At 41.7% G+C, this 18601-nt stretch overlaps 1 protein-coding gene across 3 annotated transcripts; it reads left to right on the top strand.

Moving 5' to 3' along the window:
- The first annotated feature begins 469 nt into the window (after positions 1-469).
- setd1a (SET domain containing 1A, histone lysine methyltransferase) lies at positions 470-17715 on the top strand. 3 transcript variants are annotated; one of them, XM_026359647.1, is made up of 21 exons: positions 470-504; positions 1521-1665; positions 1757-1855; positions 1959-2229; positions 2858-2988; positions 3170-3426; positions 3915-5631; positions 6410-7402; positions 7604-7771; positions 7943-8027; positions 8119-8261; positions 8562-8601; positions 8681-8867; positions 9010-9053; positions 9199-10502; positions 11235-11586; positions 11749-11930; positions 14210-14320; positions 14851-14970; positions 15218-15355; positions 15463-17715. In XM_026359647.1, the coding sequence occupies exons 2-21, from the start codon at positions 1528-1530 to the stop codon at positions 15634-15636; spliced, it is 6654 nt and encodes a 2217-aa protein (XP_026215432.1). In that variant the 5' UTR covers positions 470-504; positions 1521-1527; the 3' UTR covers positions 15637-17715. The 3 variants fall into 3 exon arrangements, with proteins under 3 accessions (XP_026215432.1, XP_026215440.1, XP_026215447.1); XM_026359655.1 differs by lacking the exon at positions 470-504 and adding an exon at positions 529-784; XM_026359662.1 differs by lacking the exon at positions 470-504 and adding an exon at positions 815-1446.
- Positions 17716-18601: the final 886 nt, after the last annotated feature.

The following is an 18601-nucleotide window of genomic DNA, read 5'->3' as shown; positions in this document are numbered from 1 at the left end:
CATTTGTAATATTAATATGATTGGCAGTGTTGCATTTTGCATAAATCCACAGAATGGCCTTTTGAGATACCTTAAAGACTTTGGATAAGGACTTTCACATAAATCATAAAAATGATTGCTCTAAGGTGTCGATTCATGCTTCATCTATATCAAGTATAAGAACTACTGTATGTTTTATATGATGATGTGAAAACGTGCTGTGGATCCTGTTCTAGCTGCGTTGTCACTGATCATCCTTTAGGGGGCGACTTGATCCCTTAGCTGGGCTTATGTCTGTATGCGCAGATTCAACATAATTTTTTTAACCATAAAAAGTAAATTATAAATAAAATGTAGTTATGTAACCCATTAAACTAAAGTCATACTTAATTACGTTAGTAAAGTTTTTTGTGTCTATATAATAGTTATTACATTTGTTTTTAGTAACCGGTTTGGACGAAAGTGCCGGTCGGAAATCGTAGTCTTCATTCTCATACACTGATGGAGAACAGGCGAGGCTTTCAGGTTGGTTACGCGATGGCCGCTCTCTCAACAATATAGAGGTTTTAAAGCAAAAACAAAGGCTAGGTCGCTCGGAGAGGGCTGTTTTTGTCTCGACTAACTACCGGAATGATAGCAGCACGGTTTTAGCTGACCAGTTTTGCTTTATCGAAGAGTCGGAGGTGTCTCCAATCTGTTGGGGACTCTGTGTTTTTCTTGTTCGTCTCCCGGGCCTGGCCGTAGCAGCCTACACTGTAGCGGCGGGTTGCTACTTTCAGATGAGCGGGCACTAGGTCTCGAAGAGGTGGGGTCTGAATTTTGGCAAACCGGAGGAAAAACGTATCAGTAGAGCATCAAAGAGAGGCGCATAACTTGAATGTCACCCATTGGGTGCTTTCATTATGGTCGGAAGGTCAACAAGATTAGAGTTTTAACTCATAACTTGATGTTCTTGCTAGTTAGCATTAGCCAACGGTAACGTTAACTTGCACTGGCTAATGCGAGATGGCATAAGTAATTTAACACAGGTTAACGTTATTTAACACAAGAGCCGTGCATAATGCATTTATTATACATAATTGTGGCACCCGTATCAACTTGCGCCTAAGTGAAATCCCTCTCGGTGTTGGAAACGGTTTGTTTGCATTTTGTTGGCGCACGTTAGCCTTTGCTAACAGCAGGTCGCTAGCCAAACTAACCGATCAGTGACGTAACGCTGCTCATTGTTTTGACAGCACGCAGCATCACAGCCAAAGCTAAACTCGCCCAGATCACTGTAATGTTTAATTTGTTTTAGTTTGCCTCGAAAATTACTCTTTATCGACACTGGTGCGAGAAGTTAACTGTTGGCTAACTGATGTGACGCAGCTCATCGTTCTGTTATGGTAACATACCACGAATATGTATCAAGGGGCCAAAAGTAATAAGTCTGTAATTACTGCAGCATCTCGCATCATTAAACCTTTGGTATGCATCTGATTTTAAAGATTTGTAAACTCTGGTAAACATTGTCTGAATCATGGTTTTCTTTTGATGCTCAGTTGTAGGATGGATCCAGACAGTGGGGCTGAAGCACAAAAAGCTGTCAGTTTGCAATGGAAGAGCTACAAACTCGTCCAGGACCCAGCTATTAGGCGGGTCACACAGAAAATCTACAGATATGATGGAGTACATTTCAGTGTGCCAGTGAGTTAATTTCCAACATTTTCCTCTATAATTAATGTGTGCATGTGCCTAATATTGCATAGTTAAACTACATTCTGTAAACATTTTCTAGGACTCTGGATTTCCCCCTGTGGGAGAACTTCGGGATCCTAGACCCCGGAGACTATGGTCCAGGTATACAGAACTGTCCCTTCCAGTGCCGAAGTTTAAGGTGAGAATTACTGATCAATATTAATTTCACATATCCCACAATCCCTTAATGTCTTGGGTTAATTGGTCTGTTTTCCATGATCTTGTGTCATTTGTAATTACAGCTGGATGAGTTCTATGTGGGTCCCATTCCCCTCAAGGAGGTAACTTTTGCGAGACTCAATGACAACATCAAAGAGCCATTCTTGGCTGAAATGTGTTCCAAGTTTGGCGAGGTGGAGGAGATGGAGATCCTTTTTCATCCCAAGACCAGGAAGCACTTGGGTCTAGCCAGAGTGTTGTTCACCAGCACCAGAGGAGCCAAGGACACAGTCAAACATCTGCACAACACTTCTGTCATGGGTAACATCATTCATGCTCAACTGGATATAAAAGGTAAGCTAATACATAACAGCTGATGCACTGACATATTAGCATGCTGTGATTCATGCATCAGACAATTTTAGGTAAACTTTATTGGAATGTTTGTGCAAATAGATTTTGGTGTGAGTGTTTATGACCTTCAAAACACATTGAAAACACATCATGTGGCTTGTTAGCACAAATTGAAATATAGCATAAGCCAATTAAAAATTTGAACTACTTCCAAGTACCAAGGCTTCACAGTCCTCTAACTTTGTTATCTAGATGGTTGACAAGGTTAAAACATTTTTATTCTGCGTCTGGATATGTTTCAGCATCTGCATCAAAATACTCTTTATAAAGCAAAATATCAGCTCCCTGTTTATGCTGAATGTGCTAGCTTGTTATTGCATTCAGGAAAGAGCAATAGCTGCATTTCCTCTGTCTGTGTCTTGTTTGTTAATCAAAAATGAATCAGTTGTTTCTCACCCCATCTCCCTCTAACCTTAAACTGAAGTTTGTTGACAACAAGCAAATGAGACAGACATACATCATCATTATATTGTTTTTATTAATTGTTAAGCTTAATTGAGTTTTTCTTGAAAATCTTCTGCAAGCTAATTACATGTATATTTTTCTCTGGTATTTATTTTCTATTCAGGCCAGCAGAGACAGAAGTATTATGACCTGATAGTAAACGGGTCTTACACTCCTCAGACAGTTCCCCTGGGAGGCAAGGCTTTGACAGACCGGCTCCAGCCTCAGGCCCCAACACAACCACAGCCTGACACGGTACTATCACAGCCTAACTAACTGCTACTTTAGTTATTTAATGATTTGCTAAAGTTAATCTGTCAGTAGACATTGAGAAGCATTTGAGTGTTTTACCAGCATTATTATTACTTGCATACCATGAGTAAATCAGATTTAGTATTTTTATAGAGCGAACAATATTTTGTCTTTTTCCGTACAGTCTTCAGAAATTAGACGGAGGCTTTCCAGTGAGCTTGCTGTTTTGGCAGCAGGAGTCCAGGCCCTCACATCAGGAAGCGTTACCCCCTGCACTGTAGATTCTGGCTATAGTGATCAGCGCCTTGACACCCCGCCCCCCTCCATGGCAGGCCCCTATACCCCAGGCTCCTCTGCTTCATCTCAGGGTGGTGGAGGAACACCTTACAGCTCCAGATCTGGGACTCCTTTCACACAAGAGTCGGGCTACAGTGGCGGCAGGTTAGTTGCTAATATTTATCATACAAAGACGAGTTCCAGTCTTAGCTGGAACCCTCTCCTAATTTTGACATCCTATTCTCTGTATCTCTGTTTTATCAAGTTTAAGTTTGAGACGTTGAAGGGTTTTATTTTATAATTAAATTTATGTGACAATGTTGCTATCACTGTTCATTACTTATGTGAAACCCTTATACTCATTTTGTTGTGTTAATCTAAAAATTGTGTGAGCTGCATGTTTGATCATGCAACATTTGTCACTATTGTATTAAAGTGCAAGTCTTTTAACATTTATTATGTTCTGCATACAATATCTGTTGTTGCATTGTGTAGTATCCCTGTTGGAGAAACAAAAATAGCTAAAATAAATTGTGCTTCTTATGTTATGATTGAATGGGCATATGTAGGAGTAGTATGAGTCTGTATTAGCCTGTTTCTAAATGTTAATTGTTCATATGGTCACAAAATGATTCCTCATTTGTGTCTTCCAGGCATACTGGCTACAACACTGGCACTTTAGGTAGTGGCTACCCTCCCCAAGACATGCTTCCTTCCTCCTCCTCATCTTCTGCTGTTTCATCTACTGTCGGAGGATACAAAGTATCTCGCTACTCTGAGGATGCACAGGAACCTTCCGTGTACCATCGGGGTCGCCCTATATACCCCCCAACCACATCTTACCGTCCCAATGAGCCACCATGCTACCCACCATATCCCAATGTTGGGGGGCCTGGGCCACACATGGCCCACCACTCCTCAATGCCTCCGCCACCTCTTGCCACCCAATATGACCAGCCCCCAGTGTCAGACAGGGATCGGGACCGTGACAGAGACTCAGGGGGTCGCTATGGGGCAGGGGGAATTGGCTCTAGAAGGTCATCTTACCACCACCAGCAGGACACAAACTCTTCCTCAAAATATCATTCCCATCACTCCCACCACCACTCCGATCGCAGGGATGACAGGGGGTACCGGCGAGACAGCCTGGGCTCTCGCTCAGGTGACCACAGCCACCAGAGACACCGCAACCACCACCATTCTCACAACCACCATGGCAGCAGCAACCGTAGAAGGAGCAGCAATGACCGGGACAGAGATAGAGATCGAGACAGAGAACGAGATAGAGACAGGGACAGAGACAGTGACTACTCCAACAGCTCTGACCCCAGATACAATTCTAACTCTTACCGTTCTTCCTCTAACAGCATGTCTCCCCCCCTGTCATCATACTCCACATACTCCTCATCCAAAGAACCTGCCCCAGCCCCTCCTCAGGGACTGGACGTTTCTAACCGTCTGGGGGGAATAAGCCACGCAGAGAGGGGCTCTCTGCCTTCAGTAGGTGCTGACAAAGACTACAACACTGGTCACCACAGTGCTCTGCCTCCACCTCCTCCTCCACCACCACCCCTACCACCAGCCTCTGTTATTGCAGCAGCTGTAGCTGAGACACTTGGGACAATGGACTTCAGCCAGGATAGTCCAGCTCACGAAGAGCAGTGGACAAAGCCCAAACGCCGTCCCAGCACCCCGCCTGCACCACCAAAGACCCCCCCACCCTTATCACCTCCCCATCCTTCCATTAGTTCCTCCTCTACTTCCCCTTCCTCCACCTCACTCCCTCATCATCTCCCCTCTTCTTCAAGCTCCCCACCACATCCCCAGCGTGACTCCTCTTCACCTGAGCCAGATTCAACCAATGAGAGTTTACCATTTGTCTACCATAGCAGCAGCCTGGACTCTCGTATTGAGATGCTCCTAAAAGAACAGAAGGCAAAATTTTCTTTCCTTGCCTCTGATGAGGAAGACGAGGAAGATAGGAAAGAGGACAAGAAGGGTGCCGCCCATGGGGATGGGGGGGAGCGAAGAGGACGACCTGTTGGTCTAATGGGGGAGCACACAAGTGGTAATCAGGTGGCAGATAGTGGTGATAAGGACCACAGGAGGAAAGGGCAAAAAGACAGAGATGGCCACAGAGGAAGGAAACGGGGAAAGGGAGGAGAGGGTAGGAAGAGTCCCACTGTACTTACAGCAACGGCGCCATCCTCTTCCTCCTATTCTCCTCACATGCCACCACCAGAGGAAACCCAGCCACAGGTTGGCCTCGCTGGACCAGGAACTTTGCAGGACGAATCTGCACAGGCTGGATCTGCTGATGCAAGGAGCAGGACAGGGGCACACACACCACCTTATAATGGGCAGAGTCAGGTGAGATTAGTAGGACGTAATCAAAAGTAAATGTGTATTGTTGTTTCTCACGTTGTTGTAAAAAGGCGTCTAACATGCTGATGTTGTCTGCAAGTAAATATACAGTTTATAGAAAAAAGGGAGTAATACTATATATATATATATATATATATATATATATATATATATATATATATATATATATATATATATATATATATATATATATATATATATATATATATTAGGGTAGCACGATTTGGTGGAAAAAGCTGTATTGCGATTATCATGGACAATATTGTGGTTTTAATAAATTGTATTGTTGACATGTTTGGAAGTTAAGGAAAATAACCATAGTAATGATGATTATGAACTTTCAAAAATAAGAAATAACTAAATAAAGAAAATTTGGTATATCTAGTGACACAGGAGCTAAACTGGCTGCACACTGGAAAGTCATGTGACTGTACACATGACCACGACGAACTAAATAGAGACTGACTGAGCATCTCTATATTAGGGGCATAGATAATGAGCAAACTACACACAAACAATGGTTGCCACAATCAACACACACATATTTAATACATTAAATTGTCTTTGGTACACTTTTTTATAAATTTCAATAAATTTAGCACTGTTTGTTTTTGTAGTTACGCCATTAATTTACTATTCTCACAGTTCATTCCCTGTTTCTGTGACTTATCCTTACAGTCCTACTTTATAAGCTGTCGTTGTCACCGCTCTGTTTAAATATGGTGTCGGTTTCCCAGCTAACGACAGTAAACCTTTCTTTCAGTCGTCCCCTCATTCCTCAGGGGAAGATATGGAGATCTCAGACGAAGAGGAGGAAGAGACTACCATAACAACAGTGACCACCCACCAGCCCTCCATCATCTCAGGTTCATCACCCTCTTCATCCCAGGCTGCCATGCCTTCACAATCAACAGACCCCTCATCCTCACCCCCACCAATTTCTGACTCTGCACAGCACTTTGGCACATCCATGCACCCTCCCATACCCTCCTACCCACCTCATTTGCCTCCTCCACCTCCCCCTGGTTACTCTCTCCAGCCCCCACCTCCACCAGGGATTCCTCCCCTTCCCCACATGGAGCTGCACCCTGAGTATCCTCCTCCCATGCCCCACCACATGTATGACTATGCCGCCTCCATGGAGCTGATGAACCAGTACAGTGGTGGAGCTCCTATGTCTTTCCAAATGCAGACCCATATGCTAAGTCGCCTACACCAACTGCGTATGTCATCATCCAATGGCACCCCAGGCCCTGGTGAGGCAGCCACCGCAGACTACACATCTTACCATCTTCACTCTATGCCGCCAACCCACTCACACCACCCCTACATGGACCAAGAGGGGAGCGGAGCAGGTGCTCATTATGACCAGGACCATCGCTACATGCCCCATCACATGGCCTACCCCTACCCTGACCCTCACAGCACTCAGATTCCACCCCCTCCACACCATAGCATCCCGCCTCACCACACCAGCTGGCCTCCACATGTCTTACCACCACATTACCCCTCTTACATGCCCCCACCTGGCTATGACACCATGATGCCCGGTGATGGAGAGGAGTACAGGGCTCCAGGGGAGGAGATGTCCATGCTGGCTGAGAGTCCACATGAAGCCACAGTGCAGATGGTGCTGGGTGCTCTCATCCAGGAAATGAAAAACATCATGCAGAGGGACCTTAACCGCAAGATGGTGGAAAATGTTGCCTTTGCCACTTTTGATGAGTGGTGGGAAAGGAAAGAGACCAAGGCCAAGGTAAGAAAGACATTGCTGGCATTTTTATTTTTTGTAAGTGTGGCTAACTGAAAAATGTATCCACTTGATTGGTAATACGGAAACAGGATTTGTTTAATCATGTTACACATTTTTGTTAAAGCTTATTTTGTGATTGCATTAACGGTTAACTTCTGTCCGTGTTGTTTGTCATTTCAAATTGTAAATATTTTACTTTTCCAGCCTTTCCAGACAATGGTCAGGGGGGTGTCTGCCTTACGGGATGATGAAAAAAAAGAGGAAAAGGTCAGCCGTCCGCGGGAGCCTCTCACGTCTCTTGTGGACTGGGCAAAGAGTGGAGGCATGGAGGGCTTTTCTCTCAGAGGAGCATTACGACTGCCTTCTTTCAAAGTAAAAGCTCAAACACTCCAGCAAATCTTGATCTTTATCTCCATGTTTAACAACTGTGATTGATAAATCATAACAACATATACACTACAAGTACAAATGAAATGGAAAATAACGTTTTATAGTGTTTTTGTTGGTTTGCAAAAAAATATTGTTGGTGTTCGATTTGTGCAGGTAAAGAGGAAAGAACGTCAGGAGCTTGAAGAGGGAGACATGAAAGGATCACGGCCCTTAATGCCACCAGATGAGGATGACGAAGGTTTGCTGAGCTGAAATTGAGAGTTTTAAAGGGAGCATTGGATGAGTTTGGTCTGCTGCAATAAACTCTTTATGTATTGTTGTGTTTTTAGCTGCTGATGGAAGAATCCCAGAGTCAGACAGGCATAGAGCTGAAAGAGACAACAAGAGGAGAAAAAAGAAGCCAAGGAGTCGTAAACCTTGGGAGCTTGACAGTGAAGGAGAAGAAACATCAGATGGCTCCTCAACTGAAAAGGTACGAGGATTATACTGTGACACAAGTGGTAATCAGATGGAATACATAAAAATAAAGTCCTTCAAAATTAATAATGTATGCTTTGCTAGCATATGCTATATGTTTGCAGCTGATAGCAGGATTAACAATATAGGAAATGAATATCAATGTCAGATCCACATTTTAAGCAGTTACATTTTTATTTTCTATTTTAATATAAGCTGGGTTGATGGTAATTGCGTTGCTCTCTCTCTTACTGATAGCTAGATGGCAGCATTTCATTATAATCATCTGGTTTATAATGCTCCTTCTCTTGTTTAGGAGGATGAGGAAGAAGAGGAAAGTGAAAAGGATTCTGATGGTAAATCATTAATAAAATGCATTTAATGTTTATTTTTATTTATTTTCAGTGAAGGTGATGTTTATACCATTTCTTTTAGATGATTCTCTTAGTGCTGATAGTGATGCTGAGAGCCTATCTTCATCTTCCGACGGCTCTTCCTCTTCAACATCCTCATCCTCATCTTCTTCTGAGGATGAAGAGGAAGGGGAGAGGGCTGAAAGTGAAGGGCCAGACACCATGGATGAGTCCACCATGGATAGCACAACAGAGAGAGAAGATGACAGGTATAAAGTTTGTCTATGTTGCCTTTCAGCAGTGCTAAAGCAGAGCTATCTAAAGAAATACATTTAGTCATTTTTATATAATTATTTATATTTTTCTCATGTTCTTATTACTGGCTCCAATTCATTATGTTATTTTTCTCAGGGAGAATAATACAGCGGCTGGTTCAAAGGCAGAGGTCAAAACAGGTGAGTTCAAAGATCTCGTCACCTTTTGTTTTTAATCAGTTGTATAAACCTGCTGCACCTTAGCAGCAGAGCAATCTACAAAACTTTGCATAGTGTATTATGTTTAGTTTGGATCATTCTCTCAAAACTTTCTTATTTCTATCAGGTGAAGCCAAAGACAACAAGGCTGATAAAGCAGTAGCATCTACAAAGCGCCCTCCATCACCACCATACCCGCGTCCTTCGTCACCTGTTGTACTTGTGCCCCCTCTCAAGAAACGCAGGAAAACTGTCTCATTCTCTACAGATGAGAACGACAGCAAAACACAGCAGCCGACTGCACCATTGTCGCTATCTCCCTCACACGTGGTGGGTGAATTACCCCTCCTCTCCCCTGGAAGATTTCCTGACTTCCTTGTCACAGCTGCCCCATCTCACTCAACTCGTCCCACCCAGAGCATCCAACTGCGTCCCTTTGCTTCCAAACCAGGTGAAGGCAATGCCCTCATCGTGCCTCCATCTGGACACCCTCAAGATTCTGATGAGTCCAAAAAGGGAATTGTTTCTCCCCAGACCACCACCCCTGTCAAATCTCCTGGCAAACGAGGAGCAGGCAAAGACTCCCCAAAATCTCCCGTCCCTCCTGTTATGGTGTGCCGCACCGTGCAGAACCTGCCACTGGATCATGCTTCTATGTGCAGGATGGCCTACGAAGAGGCCCCCGCACCTCCTGCTCCTGTCAGCAAACGGTCAAGAGGCAGGCCTCGGACAACAAGCTTGTCTGCTTCGTCCTGTCACTCCCTCAGAGAGGAGGATGAGGATGAGGATGAAAATGAGCTGAGATTGAGACTCAGAGAGCAGCTAGGCGCATCCAGCCTCCTGCAACTAGCCTCAGCTTCAGCCACTGACCTGTCTGTTTTGGCTGATGTAGCCTTAAAAATGGACCCTGATGCTGGGGACTCTGAGGAGACTGAGACTTCTGATGAGGCTGAGGAACAGAAGATGGAAGAGGATCTGTTCTCCCCAGAATCACTGGCCCTGGTTATGAGCCCAGAGGGTGTGGTTGTTGTCATGGAGCACAACTACTGCAAACCACCTGTTCTCCCAGCACAACCTGGTACCAAAAGGTCTTCCTCCAGACAAGACTCTTCTGTCTTGCTCCCAGCAGATCTCAACACTATTTCTGGGGTTCTTGAAGCACCAGAGGAGGTCATTGGAGAGGTACTACCATCCAGGGGAGATGCAGGAGAATACTTGTCTGCAGTTGGATTGCCATGTGAGTCTGAGGATGTGGGCCAGGCCACAACTGCACCTCCATCATCAAAGAAGAGTGTGATTGGAAAGGGTTTTGAAATTGAAAATGACAAGGGTCAAAAGAAGAGAAGAAAAGACAAAGAAAACCATGAGGTTCATCACACAAAGAAACGGAAGGAACAGCCAGGCAAGAAACAAAGGAAGCGGAAGCTAGAGGTGCGTAGGTTTTCTGGTTTGTTCCTGTAAGTGTTTGTGGATGTCTTAATCATAAACAGTGTGTCATATGAAACTGTGTCACAATGGGTGACACAGTGAAACTTATCTCCAAAATGATTATTCTTTTTTTTTTTGACTGAGTAATATCCGGATTAACCAGCCTGATACTGATGCTGCCAGCACAGGTCTACTGGTGTTACCATAGTATTTTATGAAAAGGTTTTCTATACTGTGTGAAAAGTATGTCATTGTCCTTCTCTGAGCACAGACGTTTTATTAAAAGGGGTGGGCTAAACGGTATCCTGCCTTTTTAAATGTTTGATCACTGTACAGCACCTACAAATGTATTTCATATATACAGTATACATACATATGCACGTGCGTGTGTGTGTCTGTATAGACAGTGGCAAGAAAAAGTATGTGAACCCTTCCTTACTGTATATTCAGAGGGCATTCTGACCCCTTTCCTTAATTAACATTTTATTATGCTGTACATTTACCTTTGAAAGTGACCCCAGTTGCTGTTTTTACCCATCAGTCTACATTGTGGGCTCCAGTGAAGTTCTGGACTCCTAAAGATAATTAAATCAAATGAGACACACCTAACTAAAAGGCAACCATGGATCTGATCCAATGCAACTGAACTATACTTGGCAACACTGCCCGTGTGACTGATGACAGCGGTGTTCATTCATAGTTTATAAGATTTAATAGTTCTCTTCATCTTCATAGGACTCAGACTTTGAGGAAGATGTGGATGTGGAGGAGCTTGAGTCTGGAGAGTTGTCCAGCTCAGATACCGAGGATGAGGTGGTTGAAGAGGTGAGAAAGAGTGAGCGGCTCTTTCTACAGGAGGCAGGGGTAACACCCCAGCGTTGGCCAAAATCTATACCAGCACCTGAGCAACCAGCTTTGAAGTTTGACAACCGCAGTGAGTTTGAGCAGATGACCATCCTGTATGACATCTGGAACTCTGGTCTGGACACTGAAGACTTGATGTTGCTGAAGAAAACTTATGAGAAGCTCCTACAGGATGACCACAACTCTGACTGGCTTAATGATACTCACTGGGTCAACCACACTAATATCCTTGTCAGTGATTGCCATGAAAATTAACTCTTTTTTACCAATGTCCAAATGATCTATCTGTGCAGACATTAACAACAAAATGTAAATTATTTAATACTAAAGACATTTGTTATATTATGTTGTCGTATTGCTATTGCCCTTGACCTTTGAGCTGCACTAACCAACTTGCCAAACCCCCGGCGTAAGAAGAAGAGCGTAGATGGACAGCTTCGTGAACATGTGACTGGTTGTGCCAGGAGCGAGGGCTACTACGCAATCAGCCGCAAAGAGAAGGACGTCTACCTGGACCTGGACCTGCCTGAGCAGGTCATACGAGAAGTGGAAAACGTCGACAGCTCGGTAGGCATACTCTGGCATATTCTGGCTGTTTCTGCAGTATTAATACAGCATCTTTCTTTTTTCTGCAAAATACTGCTGTTAGGGGAGTTTATTTTTTCCTGTTTATTTCATCGCAACAATATTATCTGTGGTTGATTTTGATCATCATGGTGATGATTTTTCAAATTAATTTTAAATTAGTCACTTTAGTAAAGGTGAGTTAAAAATACACAACTAACTATTGAGAAACAATGTTAAAACTCTTTATGATACGGTAGTTCACGCTGATGCACCAGTCCTATATAAAATGAAGACATCCCAATGTAAGAAAATATGTTAAATACTAATAATTTGGTCAGTCCATTTCTTACCAGAGACTTGGCTTCAGGCTCAAGTATGAGGCTCAGGTATTTAGATTCTTATCAGAAGCTTCCGAAAGTGGCACAATGTTTTCCTCTGAAATTAAGATGCATTTCTGTTTTTGTGAAGGCTGTCTCCCTCCCTTCGCAGTGTGTTGGAAAATGTTGGGATTAGGTTCAGTTTAATGTAGCTAAGGGGAAAACACTTGATGGAACAGACTTTAAAACAAAACTCCAAAACACATCAGAAACCGTGATACTGGTTACACAGAGCTGGTAGTCTTGGAAGTTAGGGTTTTGAGATAAAGAAGGCCAACCATCCTGTGACACAGTTGGCTGGCAGATGTTTAGTGCTCTAGAAAACAATTTAAAAGACTTTGCTTTAAGCAGGAGACTAGCTCAGACAAACAACTAACCATGTTTTTTTATGTCACTACCACAGGTAAAACATACTGTACCCTTTAATTTATTTATAGACATTTGTGGGTGCTATGTGCTACTTAAATTGGTCTCCAACATTCCTATCTGTATTTATAAACGGCATACTTTCGAGATTTTAGTGAGGTCTATTACAGTCATACCAAACATGCACATTGTTTATTTTTCATATGATGCATACTGCTTGTCTCCATGTAGAGTCTCTTATTACTCATAGTAGGAAATTGGCATAGTTTTGTTTTGTTGCTATGTAATGCTTGTGTTTTTTTTTTCCCCCCGTTCCAGCTTTGTCTCACACTCAATGGAGAAGAGCATGTTTTTTTTAAATACAAGGCACACACAATTTTTCATTAACCACAGATTATAGCTTTGATGTAACCACCATGTTTTTTTTCTTGCAATTTCACATGTTTAGAGTGTCAGTGACTCAGCGCAAAATTAGATGATCTGACACAGGTACACTGTGATGTGGTTTGGTCTACCTGGTGGTCTGACTGTGGAGGAGTGAAAAAGTGGAAATATCTATAAATAAATAGCTCTCTACACTGTGTACCCAGCTGTTACCATTATGAACGTTGAATGCCCCCCTCTTTGCCTTCAGTCAGTTATTGTCCCAGCACCTGGCGTAGCTAAAGGTTTCTCAGCTATTACAATGGAACCAAAAAGAAAAATCAGCCACTGTTAACTGTATGTTCTTGTAGTTGTGTTTCACTTTCTATGATTTCCACATCCCTGTTAGTTAAAACCAAACTTACTTTCAATGCCAGCTAAAAAACTACAACAAAGAACTACTGCACATTTTAAACCATATCTAACAAGAGTCATAATTACCTACCTATAATAAACTTGACCACACAAAGTAAAGTCTTACCAGGACATACCAATCATTAGTTTTCATGACTTTAGAGGATTATTTAGTTTAAAAAAAAAAGCACAACAGAAACCATATTTGGGTTATAACTAAAAACAGAGTTTTGTTTCTTGTTATGAAATAAATTAAGAAGCTTCAGAATCACCTTTAAATAATTTTTAAAAGCTGTAGAACTTTACTGCAGAATACTATTGGCTACGGCTTCTATTGTTGCTTTTAAAACTTAAGTTTGAGTTTTTGTTAAATCTTTGTGGGCTTTTTTAAAAGGTGTGTTCAGTTAAAGAGAACTCTTACTCATAACTGAAGTCATTTATTATCATAAAGAAACAAAGAATCACAGTCTTCATATCCTCTAGTTGTTGGTTTTGTAGTATTTTATAGTCAGACGTTGTGGCTAAATTTTGTATGACACAGTGGAAAAAGAAACCTTCCTCTGACCTTCCTCTTACATTTTCTCAGTCTTATCCACTCTGTCACCAGTTTACAAATGAACCTCACCCTTGTTATCATGACTGTACACTGAATTCAGCATGCTTTGCTGATTTAGTTTTCTCCATCCCAAGGCCATGTGATAACATCATGTTGTGTCAATGGCCTCTCATAAAGTCATTTTGCTATCTGTTTGCTGCCAGGGAGCTAACCGGGTGCTTTCAGAGAGACGTTCAGAGCAGCGCCGCCTCCTCACTGTCATCGGCACCACGGCTGTCATGGACTCTGACCTCCTCAAACTCAACCAGCTCAAGGTACAGCTAGTAATAGCCATATTAACTCATGTCCCCAACTACTATATTTTAGTGTGTCACTACATCACACTGCTTTGAAAGTGGACATATTCATGTGCCAATATCAAATTTGAACACTACATGCATCTTTACATACAAAATGCTCTCAATAATTCCTTTAAATGAATAAAATTCAATGAGTAGAACTCAAACAGTTAATTTCCTACTTTTATATGAGACCAGTTTTTTCACCAGAAAATTCCTGGTGACCTGGTGACTAGATGCAAACATTTACATATATTGGTGAATAATTTGCTTACTAATTTAATTCCATGTATAAATTAGACATTCAAATGTGATAATGCAAAGCAGTAATCTTTTAACACACATGCCTTTGTCTCTTTGTTCCAGTGGTGAATAGTCAGATATAGCCAGTCAGCATTGTAGATGCCTAAAAACAAACAAAAAAAATAATTCATTAATTTAAAATTAATGAATCTTAAAAATCTTCTAAGGCCATTTTTATATTTCTTTTTTTAATCCTCATTCAGTTCCGCAAGAAGAAGCTTCGTTTCGGACGCAGCAGGATCCACGAGTGGGGACTGTTCGCCATGGAGCCCATTGCAGCTGATGAGATGGTTATCGAGTATGTGGGTCAAAACATCCGACAGGTACAACTATTATTATGTTTCAAGACAAACTTTCCAGACATTCCACCAGTTATTTAGTCAGTTAATTCATGATCCAGCTGTAAAATCTGTAATAATTTGTCTAATGCACTTGTCATTGTCATGTCATTTTGATACATTATGATATAGACAACTGTAAATATGTAGTAGAACTCATGCACCTTCTGTTTTGAATTTTCACAGTTAACAAAAGAGTCAGTGAGCAAATGTTTGCATGTTGTGTGTTCAGATGGTGGCTGACAATCGAGAGAAGCGATATGCGCAGCAGGGCATCAGGAGCAGCTACTTGTTCAGAGTGGACCACGACACAATTATAGATGCAACCAAGTGTGGCAACTTGGCACGATTCATCAACCACTGCTGCACTGTAAGTCTGAATATCCTCAGTTGATGCTCATGCATACCTGAAACGTTTTAGGATGGATTATTTCTGGGTAGTTTGCTTACGACTGTCTTACTTTTTTGTTCTTCTAGCCAAACTGCTACGCCAAGGTTATCACTATAGAGTCCCAGAAGAAAATTGTGATCTACTCAAAGCAGCCCATCGCTGTCAACGAGGAGATCACGTATGACTACAAATTCCCCCTGGAGGAGAACAAGATCCCTTGTTTATGTGGAACAGAGAACTGCCGTGGGACACTAAACTAGTTGACTGACTTCTCCCTGATTTGCCAATGGCCAGCCAGCTGACCTTTGAAAAGTCGAAACAAAGCCACCTTCTGATGCCGCTCCTCTGGATGGCCTAACAGCTGTCCTCACAGTACCCAGGAAACAGAAACGCACACACTTGCACTTTTCATGTACATTTCACTCACTTGGCACTCTCACAAGCCAGTGTGTGAGGGCTTTGTGTACCTGGCAATTGAATACTATGAGGGGGCCTCTGCTTCAGCATTAGCTCTCTGTGGCAGTATTGTGGGACTTGATTAGGTAATATGTTGCAACCAGGTTGTTCCATGCAGCCAGGCACGAAGGGTCTTTCGATTTCCATGCCATTATCCGTTTGAAGGAAGACAGTGAAAACAAAAAAAAAAAAAAAAGAAATCAAACAAAAAACACTGGTGTTTTATGTCTACGACAGTTCACGAAATCTACAGACTGGGATCACTCCTACTGTGTCAAATCTCTAACTACCTGCACCCATCCAGCGACACGGATCCGCACACAGACGCACAGAAATATCAGACAAATTCAGGGTTTTTAAAAGCGCCTGCTAAGGGCACACTTTTAAAATGACAAACTTCAATCAATTTGGTCCTCAGTTATGCAAGATTTACGAGTGTGAAGAATGTTTTGGAGCTTTTTTAATTTCATTTCATAGTATTATATAATAATAATATTGATATTGCTGTTATTAATGGTGTTGTTATTTAGTTGCATTTGCTGTAAGTACCTTACAGTAAAATGAGCTTCAGCTTACCCACCCACTGTTTGTGATTCACCAGCCCTATAAAACTTGTTGCCCTTCATCCACTGTGCGTCATTCCCCTGATTTACCTTCTGTCTGGAGAACAAAGTCTGTTGAACTATTGTTTTTAACCCACCGTGAACATATGTCAGCTAAGTTGTACCATAGCTGTAAATGTGTTATTTTTACAAAACTGCTGCATTTTCTTTTGTCTGCTGTATCAGCACAACCAAAACTGGCCTGTGTTTTATTTTTTCGTCTTTTGTTTTTTTGGATTTCCCCAAGTTTAACAAAAGGTCAACAAAAAGCCTTTGTGAGGAGAACTCATGGAGTATATGTTTCTTAGATCCCTCTTCATTGTTGTCAGTGTTTGTATCCTGATGTTTTGTTTCAACAAGCTAATGTTAGATTCCTGTTCCAAGAGTTGGCAAAAACATTTTCTGTGAGTTCTTCTTTCTTGAGCCGTTAAAGCAAAGATTGCCACCAAACTCCTGCAAGTCCTAGTACAAATGTGTGATCACTGTTCAGACTTTGTGCTCAAATGTTTTTAAAAGGCACATTTATTTGATAGATCAAACTTCCTCAAAGGTTTAGTTAGACGTTTCTTTTTTCCCCCCTGTCCGTGGCTCTTTCCAGAATGCATTAGTACGTATCACTTTTGAGAGTGTGGAGGAGTTGGCCACACACAAAACATCCCTCCCTAAAAAAATCAGAATAAGGCAAACAAATGTCCTGATTTTAAGATCTGTTTGGAGTGTTGATGGGTGGGGGTTATAGACGGTAAGCCTGCTAAACAAATGAGCCTCTGCTGATTTGTAATGTGCTGCAGACAGAGGCATGTCTATGGCCTTTGTGTTTTCTGTTTTTCATATGGCTATGGCCGTCCAAAGTTGAACTTTCATTTCGAACCTTTACTTAGCAGAAGCCTTTTAGTTTTATTCCCTCCCACACAGGAAAACATGTAAGATATTTCTTGTTGCAATGAAAGCCTTTCAATAAACCAGCCCTCTTTAATACAGGACAAAAAAATGAGAGGGTAAAAAAAAACATAAGTACATGTAAATATTGTAGAGGTGTTTGTTTCTCGTAGAAACACACTGATTCCAAGCTGTAAATATGTCGTTCCTTTTCCTCTCTCCATGAGGAGGAAACGTGTACATACCTTCCATTCATTTATTTTTTATTGTTTTCCTTTTAATTTGATGATTATTTTAATATTATTTGCAGTATTTCTCTTGTATTAATGCGTTGAACCCTTTATTAATGGTGCATTAAAATATTTTTTAAATAAATGAAAACCTCATGCTTTTCTTCAGTCATTCCAGTGTCCTATTTTTTTGTAAACACAAGTTGAGGATCCTTATGAACGAAGCAAATGAAGCTTTTATGTGTTAGACAAAAGGTGCATATAAATAACTGGCTGTGCAGACTCAACAGGAAGTTGTGTAGCGGATATCAGTGCACCTGCAACTGTTGCGAAGTATCGGAGGAAGCATGAAATTGGACCTAAAATTTCTAGATTTCAAAAGTCGCCAGATGACGCCATAAGGAAGTGTTAGTAAAGCAGGATAAAGATTAACCTGAGGTAAAAAGTCTCTTCACGTGTGGCTGATTTGACAAACATGTACTGTGTAACATCACACTGTATTTGTGGGGCAAAGTGTTCATGATTCATGATGTTCTTCTGTCACTAGGAAGCTGGATGAAACTGGAAATAGAATATTGCTTATGTGCGTGTGGTCACGTTGCAAATCACAGTACTTGAAATTCTTGTGATTCCCAAATTCTTTCATGACAGACCTCAGAAAGTGCAGTACTGTGTGTAATTTTGCACATTAACACGCTAGCATGCTGAAATAAGATGGGGAACAGAGTTCAAACTGATAAACAGATCAATATGATAGGTTTCATTTTGTGGGCAGTAACCCTGCCTTAGTAACTCTGCAGAGTCCCTGCCAAGTCTCTCTGTCTGTTTTTTTTGTTTGTTGTTTTTTTTAAACCTGTGCAGGATCACGTACTCCTTCAAATTAATCAAAGCATTAAAACCCCCTGGAGCCTTATTCACAGAGCTTCCTGCAAGAGCTGTCCACTGTGATGAAATACTTATTCTTTGAACTATGAATCTTGTAGCAATGTATCCCTACAGATAAGACTAAAAAGATCATAGAGACTCCTGCAGCATAATTGATATTTACACTGATTAAT

The sequence above is a fragment of the Anabas testudineus genome, chromosome 8, assembly GCF_900324465.2.
Source record: "Anabas testudineus chromosome 8, fAnaTes1.2, whole genome shotgun sequence".
NCBI classification, from domain to species: Eukaryota; Metazoa; Chordata; class Actinopteri; order Anabantiformes; family Anabantidae; genus Anabas; species Anabas testudineus.
The sequence above is the reverse complement of the archived record's forward strand: the minus strand, read 5'-3'. Positions and strand labels throughout refer to the sequence as shown.

Coding starts and splice junctions, on each gene's coding strand:
- setd1a (XM_026359647.1), top strand. CDS start 1,528: ATGGATCCAGACAGTGGGGCTGAAGCACAAAAAGCTGTCAGTTTGCAA. Junction 1,856..1,958: donor TTCCAGTGCCGAAGTTTAAG/GTGAGAATTACT, acceptor TTGTAATTACAG/CTGGATGAGTTCTATGTGGG. Junction 8,262..8,561: donor ATGGCTCCTCAACTGAAAAG/GTACGAGGATTA, acceptor TCTCTTGTTTAG/GAGGATGAGGAAGAAGAGGA.